The 13159-nt window shown below is 35.1% G+C and overlaps 9 protein-coding genes across 9 annotated transcripts; 7 read left to right on the top strand and 2 right to left on the bottom strand.

The window, feature by feature from the left end:
- Positions 253-2810, top strand: BMR1_03g01455 (ATPase family associated with various cellular activities (AAA); the record flags this gene model as incomplete). Its single annotated transcript, XM_012793447.1, has 4 exons — positions 253-691; positions 776-931; positions 1449-1955; positions 2182-2810. The coding sequence occupies 4 exons, from the start codon at positions 253-255 to the stop codon at positions 2808-2810; spliced, it is 1731 nt and encodes a 576-aa protein (XP_012648901.1).
- Positions 3265-4338, top strand: BMR1_03g01450 (Cyclophilin type peptidyl-prolyl cis-trans isomerase/CLD; the record flags this gene model as incomplete). Its single annotated transcript, XM_012793446.1, has 6 exons — positions 3265-3339; positions 3360-3414; positions 3658-3840; positions 3865-3959; positions 4034-4137; positions 4158-4338. The coding sequence occupies 6 exons, from the start codon at positions 3265-3267 to the stop codon at positions 4336-4338; spliced, it is 693 nt and encodes a 230-aa protein (XP_012648900.1).
- On the top strand, positions 4594-5643 carry BMR1_03g01445 (Mitochondrial carrier protein; the record flags this gene model as incomplete). The annotated part of the gene is made up of 2 exons (XM_021481933.1): positions 4594-5302; positions 5396-5643. The coding sequence occupies 2 exons, from the start codon at positions 4594-4596 to the stop codon at positions 5641-5643; spliced, it is 957 nt and encodes a 318-aa protein (XP_021338513.1).
- Positions 5644-6057: 414 nt separating this feature from the next.
- On the bottom strand, positions 6058-7497 carry BMR1_03g01440 (hypothetical protein; the record flags this gene model as incomplete). The annotated part of the gene is made up of 1 exon (XM_012793444.1): positions 6058-7497. One exon carries the CDS (start codon positions 7495-7497, stop codon positions 6058-6060), a length of 1440 nt encoding a protein of 479 aa, XP_012648898.1.
- Positions 7498-7609: 112 nt separating this feature from the next.
- On the top strand, positions 7610-8008 carry BMR1_03g01435 (Cytochrome c oxidase assembly protein COX19; the record flags this gene model as incomplete). The annotated part of the gene is made up of 1 exon (XM_012793443.1): positions 7610-8008. One exon carries the CDS (start codon positions 7610-7612, stop codon positions 8006-8008), a length of 399 nt encoding a protein of 132 aa, XP_012648897.1.
- Positions 8153-9864, top strand: BMR1_03g01430 (NAD kinase 2 mitochondrial; the record flags this gene model as incomplete). Its single annotated transcript, XM_012793442.1, has 5 exons — positions 8153-8387; positions 8437-8601; positions 8624-9200; positions 9280-9533; positions 9581-9864. 5 exons carry the CDS (start codon positions 8153-8155, stop codon positions 9862-9864), a joined length of 1515 nt encoding a protein of 504 aa, XP_012648896.1.
- Positions 10073-10851, bottom strand: BMR1_03g01425 (elongation factor EF-1 beta subunit; the record flags this gene model as incomplete). The annotated part of the gene is made up of 2 exons (XM_012793441.1): positions 10073-10488; positions 10542-10851. The coding sequence occupies 2 exons, from the start codon at positions 10849-10851 to the stop codon at positions 10073-10075; spliced, it is 726 nt and encodes a 241-aa protein (XP_012648895.1).
- Positions 10832-11709, top strand: BMR1_03g01420 (transcription initiation factor IIA subunit 1, putative; the record flags this gene model as incomplete). The annotated part of the gene is made up of 7 exons (XM_021481932.1): positions 10832-10880; positions 10904-10962; positions 10983-11051; positions 11073-11157; positions 11389-11483; positions 11561-11632; positions 11653-11709. The coding sequence occupies 7 exons, from the start codon at positions 10832-10834 to the stop codon at positions 11707-11709; spliced, it is 486 nt and encodes a 161-aa protein (XP_021338512.1).
- Positions 11710-11820: 111 nt separating this feature from the next.
- BMR1_03g01415 (cystein desulfurase (apicoplast)) lies at positions 11821-13150 on the top strand (the record flags this gene model as incomplete). Its single annotated transcript, XM_021481931.1, has 5 exons — positions 11821-12003; positions 12024-12101; positions 12123-12542; positions 12563-12808; positions 12830-13150. 5 exons carry the CDS (start codon positions 11821-11823, stop codon positions 13148-13150), a joined length of 1248 nt encoding a protein of 415 aa, XP_021338511.1.
- Between the last annotated feature and the right edge of the window lie 9 nt (positions 13151-13159).

Below are 13159 nucleotides of genomic sequence, written 5' to 3'. Positions count from 1 at the left end.
AAACTGAAAATGCACAATTGATTACAATTGATGTTTAAATACTAAGTGAGTGTATGTTTAATTGTTGAAATCATGTAAATTAACTTGTATATCGTGATTATTACAATAGTTATGCGGATATTATAAGTCTGAAAAAAATGGTAAATAAGTGGAGTGTATAATTGACACTAAATTAAGAACGAGAATAGTTGTAAGACAGTTTGGTGAACTGATAAATTAACTGAATAATTCGTGTAATATAGTGGATGTTAGATGATGTCGGGCGTGCCGTATAACACCTCTTCCCGCGGCATTCATGTAATCGACAAAGAGGATGACCCGCCTTGCATAATATCTCATTCAAACCACTACTTAGATCTACAAAACCGCGCCGCTAACCTCTACCACAATGGGGTTAGTCGTATAAATCGCTTCATCCGCGAAGATGTGTCACCAATCATTTCTCAATCTGCTGAGGGAAGTGATAATAATGGAAGAAACAATTTTGGAAGAAATCTAGCCGGAATAATTCTCGGCATAACAATCGCATATTTGGTCATAGCCCTTATCATAACGGCCGCAGTGTCCGTATTGGCGCCTAAAGAGCATGTTGATGCCACCTTAGACAATAAGGCTAAAAAGACAAGCACTAATGTCCAACCAACTAAGCCAAGTAGTAGATATAAACAAGTTTATTTTAAAGATATATTGGGTAATTTTTCTTCATTTATAAAAAATAATAAAATTAGTTGTTTTACAATTAATTTTTAAATGTTTTCATAATTTAATAATATAGGCGTTGATGAAGCCAAGAAGGAACTTGAGGAAGTTGTCAAGTTTATTAGGGAGCCCGAAAAGTACAGGCAAATTGGAGCTAGGATTCCAAAAGGTGTATTACTAGTGGGACCACCGGGGACAGGTAAAACCATGCTGGCACGGGCTGTTGCGACAGGTAATATATTATTTAAAATATTATATCCCATATGAAATTATAATATTTAAAATGTCACTATATACAAATTTATAATCTTATATAATATCAACAGTAACATTGTATCTATGTTGTATTGGAGTGGTAAATATACATATATATACAATGATATGCCCTAAATCTTAATTTCACAAGAATATTTATTTCACTAATCCCCTCTTTAATAATCATATTCTGCATTAATTAACCCTTGTCTATATTATAGTGCCTAATCATACATATGTTCTTGGCTTGTATATTTTTTGAACAATTACAAGTTTACAACATTTAAACGATACAAGTATCAATCTAACAATATTAAGATACTCGGGATATTCGCCTTGTAGAAAAATTTGTGGCGTATTTATCATTTCCATACTGGTATTATACATATACTATCTCCTTATATTAATTCATGTACATTTATGTCATGTGTTATGCCCTGTTAATTTCTTTAAAATAAATAATAAATGATTGCTTTTATAATATAATAATTAAGAATCCGGTATACAATTTATATTCACATCTGGAAGTGAATTTGTTGAGATATATGTTGGTCAGGGGGCACGAAGGATTAGGAATCTATTTGAACATGCGAGGAATATCTCTCCATGCATTATATTCATAGATGAAATAGATGCAGTTGGTGCCAGGCGTGTTTCTACGTCTAATAACCCAGGCAATAGAGAACATGACCAAACCCTCAACCAGTTGCTGGTTGAATTAGACGGGTTTTCTCCTTCCTCGGGGATAACTGTGATAGCGGCCACTAATAGATTGGATTATCTAGACTCTGCACTACTGAGGCCTGGTAGATTTGATAGAATTGTCCATGTACCACTGCCAGATAGGAATGGGAGGGAAGCCATTTTGTTCATGTACCTTTCTAAAGTCGTGTGTGATGAAAATGTGTCTGTTTCCGATATGGCTTCGTTGACATTTGGCTTTTCAGGAGCGGATCTTGAGAATTTGGTAAACGAGGCGGCATTGTGTGCGGTGAGGAATGGTAAGTTCTCTTCATATTTATTAAAAGATTAATTTTTTTGAAATTTAATTTTTTATCCACACTTTATGTTATTATGACACACACATTATAGTATTACTTCTTATTAATGAATTTTTGTGTTTATAAATAAATAAAATCATACATAAATACACACAAAGCATAATGTTTTGGCATTAATTATTATTTAATACGATTCCAGTTGGTTAATATAATGATTCTCATATAGGCCGCACCAAGGTTACCTCTGAAGATATGTTTGAGGCCCGGGATAAAGTAATGATGGGACCAGCTAGACCTAGTTTACAACCTGAAGAACAACGACGAGTGACGGCTTATCATGAGGCTGGCCATGCGATAGTTGCATTTGAACTCTACCCATCGGCAGATCCTATTCATAAAGCTACGATCATTTCCCGCGGTAATGCTCTGGGATTCGTTGAACAACTGCCCCCCGGTGATCGTTATGGCTACCACAGACACCAAATGCTTGCTAGGCTTGCTGTATGCATGGGCGGCAGAGTGGCTGAGGAACTTGTGTTTGGATACAACCACGTAAGCTCAGGGGCTAGTAGTGACATAAGAGCTGCTACCGAACTGGCCCACCGTATGGTCACCGAATGGGGAATGACCGATGAATTAGGTCCTGTTTGTTATAAGAATCATGTGTCTGGCCGAGTACTCTCCCCAGAAACAACCGCCAAAGTTGAGGCTTTGGTTAAAAAATTAGTCAAAGATGGCCACCGGAAGGCTGAAGAAATTTTGAGACGGAACAGGGACAAATTAGAAAGGGTGGCTCGGGCATTGTTGGAAAGGGAGACATTGACTGGTGATGAAATCAAGGCTCTGTGTGAGTAGTGCTTCATTGTACTAATTATATCAGAATGGCATATTATAGTGTCTTAAATTATATACAATTTAGTTATAAACTGATTTTTTGTCCGTAATCTCATACCCATTGTATGTATTTCGGCCATGCTTTTAACGATTCAACAACATCTGTACATATGTTTTCACAGTTGTATATATTCAAATAAATTATAATAATAACTACTAATATGTGTCATGGTTGGCGTTAAAATAATATAATTCATTCATTAAATGTATATTATATTTGGATATCATTGCCAATATTTTCCATTCAGATGTATCATTTATTTGATAATTTGTAAATCAAAATTTCATTTATGTGGTGCAATTTGTATCTAATAAAATTTCATATACAAGAAATTGGCGCATACAAAATTCCACTGTGTGGCAATTGAATAATGGTGTATATGTTGGTTATTGGCTAGACGTTGCATGGGCAGAAATGACCATACCCAATCCTAGGGTCTTCATGGATATCAGCATTGGTGGTAGGGACATAGGAAGGATGGTTTTTGAGGTGAGTATGACTTAAATTAGTTATTCAGCGACCAACTTCCTTACACATGTGAAAACTTTAGGTGCCTATGTACTGGTAAGTACTTTATGTATATGATCTAATGGAAATTAGTTTTAAATTCATAATTTACAGCTACTTATCTGGATGTTTCAATTTCATTGATAAATTATTGCCAATTGCTTGTTCAATGTCATTATATGGTATTTAGTTATGTGTTATTTACACAATTTCTCAATAACATTGAACTATAAGTTAAGTGGTTGAAATATAAAAAGAATATTTATTTTGTTTTATTACCACATACCCCTAGTGACGTAGGAGAAACAGGCCTCGGGTACTACTTGAGGCCTAGATGGTATAAAAACGTACCTATTCATCGAATTATCCCTGATTTTATGTGTCAGGGCGGCAATTTCAACACAGGAAACTGTTTTGGCGGAGAATCAATTTACGGTCAATACCTTCGTGACGAATCGTTCCGTTACAAACATTCCAAACGAGGTATAACAACTAAATAATTTAAAGGCGTGTTATCTATGGCTAAGACGCGAGTTAGACATTCAAATTCGTCGCAATTTTTTATAACGTTCAGGCCCTGTGCCTGGTTGGATGGGAAACATGTAAGATACGCTATCATTATATTAAAAATGAACCCAAGAATTAAACTTATCAATTATTATACTGTATAACATAGGTTGTATTTGGAAATTTAGAACACGGACAAGATGTATTAAGCCAGATAGAGCAGGAAGGTACTGAAATTGGGAGGGTTAAGAAACCGGTCAAGATATGGAATTGGTAAATAGGATTTCATCCAGTGGAGAAATAGATCCACAATGTATATATGCAGAAATGCCCGAAATTTTGCCAGACAAGCCGATCTATGTAATACCAAAAGTGGATAAACCGATATTAGATATGGAAATTGCAAAGTCTGAAGATTCTTACAAGGAAATTGTACCAGATGAGGTATTCAAACGAGCGTACTACAATTTTTGAACTATGTATCAGGATTCTAATTTATGTAAAATAGTTAGTGATTGATCATTTGTACCATTTGCAATGCTTTAAGTGAAAAATTTTTTAGTTTAAAAGCAAGAGATTAATACATTAATAGAAATGTAATGTGATCTGCCCAATATACCATACCTTACCATAGTTTAATCCATATTTTACTACTTTAAATAGTTTATCAAATAATACACAAATTACAAATATTATATAAATAATTAATATAAGCAAAAACGCAGTAAAATGAATTACGGAGATTGGGATGCCAGAATATCCTCGCCCATTACCAGACAACCTCATCCCATGGTTCATGACATGTCCTACTACTCCAAATGTATGCTTGGCGGTATTATATCTTGCGGCCTAACACATACTTTGGTTACACCGCTTGATGTTGCAAAATGCAAAATTCAGGTTTATCCCAAAATTTATTGTGGTTTCATAAAATCTATTTCCATTATATCTAAACAAGAAGGTTTTAATGGATTGGTTAGAGGATGGCGTCCAACTTTGATTGGTTATTCAATGCAAGGATTGGGTAAATTTGGCCTATACGAGATTTTCAAAGATTTATATGCCAATGCCATTGGCGAAGAGAATGCTGCCAAATACAAGGGATTAATGTGGTTAAGTGCATCAGCATCCGCTGAGCTTTTTGCAGATGTTTTACTATGTCCAATGGAAATGGTAAAGGTTAAGATGCAAACGGCACCGGCAAGCGAAAATTGGCCAAGTGGTCTCATATCTGCCACTTGTCGTATGCATAAGCAGGCAGCTGAAACCAAATTCCCATTTGGCAGTCTCACTCCATTATGGAGTAGGCAAATACCATATACCATGGCCAAGTTCTTCTTCTTTGAAAAAGTAGTGCAATTTTTTTACTCTAATATTTTTACCAGACCAAAAAATGAGTACTCCAAACAGACACAGCTGGGCATTACTTTTGCGTCAGGTAAGTATACATACAGTTTAAAAGGTCATATGCCGACTCATTGTTTAGCCCTTAAATTGATCACAACTTTATTATTTTAAGTGTATAATTTAGGTTATTTGGCGGGTATAATTTGTGCCGTAGTATCCCACCCTGCCGACAGTTTAGTCTCACAACTTGGTAAGAAGGAAAATAAGGGCAAAAAATTATCTATTATTGCCAAAGAAATAGGTGCCAAAAATTTGCTAACTAAAGGCCTGGGAACCCGTGTTCTTATGATCGGAACTCTTACTGGTTTCCAATGGTGGATTTATGACACATTTAAGACCGCAATGAACATGGGTACAACTGGGGGAAAGTAAATTATCGTTGTCCATTGGCAACATGATTTTATATTTTAAATAATTTCAACATTACTTATTTCTATGTGGATATAATTCTAAGTATTTATTAAAATTATATTTAATAATTATAAAATAATAATTGGTTTAATAATATTGCTAGTTAGATTTATTATTTAATAATATATATAACGAATGGTACATTATAACGAAAAAATGAAAATTTCTGGTATTAGTATTCTAATTTTGATCCTATAAGTATATAAAATAATCAATAATATAATATGCTCGAATAGTAATAAATTGACATACCTAGTACCAATATATAAAATTAAATAATTGTAATAATAATTCTTCAATTTCTGCAGATATATTTGCGATAGGAACATAGTTTAGGCCGAGCATGAAGTGATAAATCATTTGTCCATATACTAATCAGGAATTGCATAGTCGGTTGAGTAATGAAGCTAGTATGAGTGGGCCATGTTTATCAACTAGTTTGGAGGCTATTTCCGTATGCAATGGATTTTTCTCTATATTTTTTACATTAGAAATCAGTTCCTTCGTAATATTTTCTAGAGATACTTTCTCAATTTCGGTATTTGTTGGAGCTACGTAAACTTTGAACGTTTTTTTCAGATTCCTAATTAGATCCACTACAAGTGGATATTCCGTTTTGTCATATAATGTAATGCATTTTCCCTTAAAATTAATTGTTTTAGCCTTGTACGCACTAGGGGACATCGGAGATATGTTGATTATGTACTGTGAAACTCGGGATAAATCCTTTGAATATTTGGTACTGGTTGCGATGAATATGTTTTTATTGCCCCTGATAAAATCTTCAAGCATGCTTCCCCTGGTACTCTTTGACAAATCACGACCGAGTCTACAAGCATTAGTAAATTTGTTGGCAATAACTCTAGCTTGATGCCTATTCTTTACATAAACTAGGCATTTGCTCTGAGCAGAGTATAACCTGACCAAATGATATAAAATATGTAATTTGTGCCCAAACCCAACTGCACTAACCTTGCAAACTAAATGTTCAATATTTCGGGGGTTATATTTGTAGAATATTGTTTGCATTTCAAAATCGTATCCAAATTCAGCCTTAAGTGGCACCGCGTCGTTGTTTACATTCCCAGAGATTAATTGGGATGTGCCATTATCTAGATCATATTGGTAAAATCCAGTTAATTTTTCATTTAAATATACCAAACTATTTTCATTTATCGCAGAAATCATAGCTACCTCAATGGGTTTATCAGCAAAACGTTCACAGATAATCCTCCTTAATCGTGCAAGGTTATCAATTCCCTCTTGTATGGATTTATTAATTTCTAAGTGTAAATCATCGTACACAATTACACTTAGCGATTGTGCTGATTGGAGGTAATTGACCAACTTTGGTATAGTTCCAATAACAACATTTGAAGAGTGACCTGATTTATGGTCCTGCTTCAAGAAACTGGTGGATGTCTGGAATAAGTTGATTTTTATGGTCGGAGATACTTTCATTAAAAACCTAGCTAAATCCTGTGCTTTTTTGTCACTAACCGTAGTTACAATTGCAGGCTTGTCTAAATCTTGAGTTAACAGGGATATTGCAAATCCAGTAGTTTTACCACTGCCATTCTTAGCGCAAAATATTGATCTGTGGTGCTTTGTAAAATTTTTAATTATTATATATTGGCTTGGATATAGTTGATTGATGTTGCATAGAGTAAGAGATTCCGAAATATCACTTGGCAAGACTAGATCCAGCGGTATCTTTTCACGGATTTTAGCATCTATATTTGTACTAAAAAAATGTTTAAATGTGTAGGTGTTTCTGAACGAATTAGCTAATATTCTACATGTTGACACTAACATTAAAGGGTACACCTACATCATATATTATGCCCTATATCTACTTATTAATCTGCGGACGAGACAATGGTTACAAGTGTATGGCAAATTTAAAAAGGATTAATAGGATATTAAAATGCTAAAACGTCAAGTTGTAAAACCACCAGATCGTGGATCTTTCCCATTAGACCACTTCCGCGAATGTACCAATGAACATATTACATATTTGAGATGTCTCGAGGCGAACAAAAAAAATGCTGGCTCTTGTAGAATAGAGTCTGGGAAGTATTTAGTCTGCAGAATGAAACATAACCTATTAGCTGAAGAGCCCCTTGAGGAACTTGGGTATAGACCTGATGAGATTTCAAAAATTATGGATCCAAATTACAAATATAATCACAATCCAATGGTAACAGTGGATGAAAAGAATGGATTTAAAGAAGATAATGGGTATTTAGCAGGAGTAGAACTGATTGATAACTATTCAAAGGCCAGGTCATGGCTATATAAAACAATTTTCAAATTTAAAAGCTAAGACATTATCCATATAATTGTACATTAGATTTACATTTATTGATTAGTTACTAATTTTTTACATGATTTAGGCATTGCTTAATCAAAATTGTATTATGCGGGAAATGAAAATTTACCGGGCACTAGAATCCCCCTATTTGGGGCCATGGCTTTTAAGCCAAATTTTGCTGTGAGTTGTTTTCTAAAATCCACACATACAAAACACAATTTTTACATACATTTTAAACGATTTATGCATCTAAATAGGGATGTTGAACAGTTACGTTGTGAATATCTCCAATTGAGTGTCAATAGGGTATTTATACTGGAGAAACTTACCAAATATGATATTGAAATTAGGAATGGATACACACCGGATCAAATACTGCACAAATTCCCCCGTAAGTGGTCTATTTATCTACAAATGTTACCAAAAAATTTCTAACATAGTCGCATTCTGCACTCATATAACACACAAGAAAATCATGTCTGCACTTATTAAGTTGTTGAACAATAAGTACAATATCCACTCTACGGTTGTAAAGGCTCAAACTAGCGGTTTAACTGTTCTCGACGAGAATTCTGCTTTCCCTCCCGATGCAATCATTTCAGCAGGTAATTAAGTTTTAATTGCAAGGCGGTGATGGCACTTTTTTAGAGGCAGCATCTCTGATCCCGCCTAGAACATATGGTTCTAGGGGGTTTTGGCTATTCGGTCTCAATACAGATCCGGAGCGATCATTGGGAACTCTTTGTATTTCATATCCAAATCAATCAACTGCTGACAATAATATGTCATATGACAGCAAAGAGTCATGTAGCAAATTAAATTCTGCACGGAGATTAGCATTCAAATTTATAGATCTGAACTATGGGCTAGATGATCGAAGTATACTATCAGAGGTCACCGAATTTTGTAACCTTGACAAATTCGAATTTTCACAGTGCGATCGTTTTCAGCCGGGTTCTCCTCAAACAGCAGCAACATTCGATGGAGAAGAATTAATTTATACGTCTAATTCGGAACCTGCTACACTAGTCAAAACGTCCATTTCATTGCAAAACTTTCACGAACTTACCACATCAGAATATGTAGACACAATTCTTAACAAGTTATTGGTCGCTAAAACTTGTATTCCAATACTGAGACAGCGCATTAGGATCAAAGTATTCCCTAGGGACTCGTATGAGATCGAACAATTTGGAAGCTCGAGGTATGAATTTTCACTATAGATACAAATATGTATATATGCATGTTATTTAATCTATATGGTTGGATAAAGGCTAAAGTAGGCCCACAGGTTATGTTTACCCCTTTGGAGCCATAAATGACGTTATTATCGCCGATGAATCTTTCGGGAAAACATTTTATGCGTTCATACAAGTGGATAATAGACAAGTTTATAAGGTAAAGTGTAGCGGAGTGCTTGTTTCTACTGGCACAGGGTCTACCGCATGGGCCTATAACGTTTCAAAGCTTAGCATCAATACTATTAAAAACATTGTGAATTTATTGGTTAAGAATACTGGGAACTCTGTGAGTGATGGTAAGTTGTTAGCCTATTAAATGCTTTATTTTAATACATTGAAATAGATGCAATCAAATCTACATTTGATCAGTATGATAAGAGCCTAACATTTCCTCCCAGTGATAATATGCTAAAGTGTATTATTAGGGAACCTATAGAAGATGGCCAAGGTTTTAGGTTGGGCGGGATAAATGAAGAGAACTGTTTTATGGCCAAGAAGATCAAGATCAGGGCGTTGTCAAGGAACTCAAAATTGTACCTGGATGGATCAAAATGTATCGATTTTCACTCTGGAGATACGGTTGTTATAGCCGCTTTTAGTGCCGATGTTATACACTCTTGTTTATAACGATTAAGTTTATTTTGTCGCCGTAAAATAAACTTATAAATAAAATTATGTAAAATAAGGGGAAATTTGCGATTCATTAAATTTAACCATTTATTTCTAACTAATCATTATGTAGTTATTGTTGTAAAATTAGTGAGAATAAGTATTTTAACATATTCTCCAGTATAATACGTGTGACAACGTTTAAAAAATAAATATGCAAAAATGATTAGAGCTTGTTAAAGGAAGCTATAGTGGCAGATTGTACTAAACCAATATCATCATCCTCATCTCCTTCATCCTCGTTTTGCAACTTCAATTTATCTTCCTCACTCATGCCCAATTCTTCTATCATTTCAAGCAACTCATCAGTAGACACTAGATCGTCAAAGATAGTGCAAGAAACTTGTAATTTTTCGATTCCAAAGGCAATAGGAATTTTGCTGGAACTTTCTCCCCAAGTCAAACCTTCCATTTGGATGCCCTTCACTAATTTGAGTACATGGTCCAAATTAGTGTTTTGGCTAGCAGGCTCTATATGAATTACCAGAAGGGATTTAGCCTGTTCAGATTTCTTATTCTTCTTAGCATTCAATTGATCCTGTTTTTTCTTGAGGGAATCGTCCTCATCACTATCATCATCACCTAAATTATTAGTTTCGATAATAGCCTTTAACACTTTAGACAGTTAAACTTACCAAATGGATCAAAATCTTCGTCTTTCTTATCCGACAATAGCCCTTTCTTAACCAATGCGTCTATATGATTATACCATCTGCAGGCGTGCAAAAATTTTCCCGCAGGGGCCTTCTTCAGCATCTTAAATATTTCCAAATCCTTCTCATTGGGTTTTAATGGCCCGGATATGAATGAACAAAGTTTCAACCTGTCATCTAGTGGTTTGAGATTATCATTATCAATTGCCTTAATAATATCAGAACACATTGTTGCTAACCCCATAGGAATCCAACCTTTAGGCCTAGACACTATGGGCTCAGGATTCGACATTTCAGAACTGCACATGCGCATTATACAAAGTAATCTAAAATGCATAATGTAGGCACGATTGAAAAGTGCAGAAAGTTCCACAATCCACGCATACTAGATGCAGTGAAGGAGGTAATAATTAGTTGATATAGCACTGGATACATCGGCTCAAATACAGGGAATCATGCGACCCGGAGCAATTGCAATCAGTAAAAAGGCAGGTATTGGGATTTTTAATTTAGCTTGAGAGAGATGACCAATTTAGCGACGATGAGTTCATAGATGCGGAGGTTAAATCGGTTGTAGTAGACCCTCTACCTAGTAAGGGTGAGGATACTATTAAATGAAATCTTTCAATTTGTTCTCAAAATCTTTTTTAACTCATCCATAACTTCTTCTGATACATCTAAAGATACAATGATTAAAGCACATTTTCCTATCAATCCCTCCCCTTTATAGCTCATAGAATCCATTTACTGTCATTATATACACATTCATGTGAATAAATTATATTAGTTATGCATATTGCTTATAAATAATATTAAACAATTAATACAGAATCTATAGCCTCAAATGAGAGTCTGAGTGACATTAGTGATTTGGACGATGCGGAACCGGAGACCGATGATATAATCATTGGATTGCTTGATAAGGTGACAATTCTATAGTATATTTATATGAAAATATTGATTTTTAAAATGCATATATGTTGTAATTTTGTCTAAAATAGGTGTCTAGGCCCAGCAGAAAAAGTGTAGGAACGTCGCTATGGCGTCTGGCAATGAAGGGTGGTATATTGAAGGTATTGACCCCAACATGTAGATAAATGGCAAGGAGATTCCGTTCGGTAGACTCGAAGGCTCCTTTGAATTCGTATAACCAAGCACTACATTATTTAGTTATAGTATTTGCACTAGTTGTTGTGTCATGTGATTTTATTTCCTTGCATTGATGTGACATTTCTGTGAAGGCTAAATTTTCATATGATACATGCACTCCAGTACAGCTTTGTTTAATCCGTTATATTTGCTCATCACAATTTCTCAAGCACTATGTTTCAATAATGAAATAAGGAGCCAATTTCCTATACTGAATAGACCTGTAACTGATAAGCAAAGACTAGTGTACCTTGACAATGCTGCAGGGGCACAAGTGCCAGCTCAAACTATAAATGTACGAATAATGTGACTTAGGTTATAAAGGATTATTATGAACTGTACAATTCGAACGTCTTCAAGTCTCAGCACTTCATAGCGCAGCAGACGACACAAGTAAATCCATTGTTTATACAGCTATACAAACAAGCATTGGATGATATTGCTATGTTTATTGGTGCAAAAGCTGATAATTTAATCATCACTTCAGGAGCAACTCAAGCAATTCAAATCGCTGCCTCCAGCATATCTCATAATTTTAACGAGGGAGATGAAATTATATTGTCCAATCTTGAACACTCAAGTAACGTAATACCGTGGAAGATATTGGCCCTTAAACAAAAATTGAATATAAAATACGCGAAAATTGACAAAAATGGTCATGTAGACGTTGATAAATTGTTGAAATTAATCACTGGCAGAACAAAATTAATATCCCTCGTATACGCAAGTTCCGTGTTGGGTACACTACTTGATACGGAAAGGATTGCATCTATTTGCCAGCAAAAAAAGATACTTTTTATGCTAGATGGCTGTCAAGCCTCGCCTCACCTTCTAGTAAGATGTTATTTATTTAGATTGATGTAGGCATTCTTGGTTGCGATCTATTTGTATCATCTGGGCATAAGATTTATGGGCCGACTGGTGTCGGCTTTTTATATGCCTCTACTAATATATTTGGCAAATTGATATACCCCTTCAATCAATATCAGACGAGTGGAGTTAGTCCATTCAGTTTGGTCGATTTTCAAGGTACTCCGCCCATAGCACAGGTTCTAGGCTTGGCTAGTTCTCTCAACTTTTTGAAACAAAATCTGCCACAAGTAACTACAATGTATATATAGATTATCCCCTATGAGGCGGAACTTCGTGAATATTTGGTTGAGCAATTGTTAATGGTACCGGGACTAGACGTGTATATGCATGATGGAAAGGTGCCAATAGTGTCATTTAATATAAAGAATACCTCACCCATTGACATTTCTATATATTTGGATACTCTAGGAATTGCTATTCGAGCTGGGCAACATTGTTCTCCCCTTTCTCATAACTACCTAAACGTTCCCGCCACCTGCCGTGTTTCACTAGCCATGTACAACGATAAAAGTGACATTGATCGATTAGTCAGTGGTTTGAAGCAATTTGTCAGCATTACGGCCGTTTGAATGTATATC

Source organism: Babesia microti, chromosome III (assembly GCF_000691945.2).
Source record: "Babesia microti strain RI chromosome III, complete genome".
In the NCBI taxonomy this organism is placed as follows: domain Eukaryota; phylum Apicomplexa; class Aconoidasida; order Piroplasmida; family Babesiidae; genus Babesia; species Babesia microti.
The sequence above is the reverse complement of the archived record's forward strand: the minus strand, read 5'-3'. Positions and strand labels throughout refer to the sequence as shown.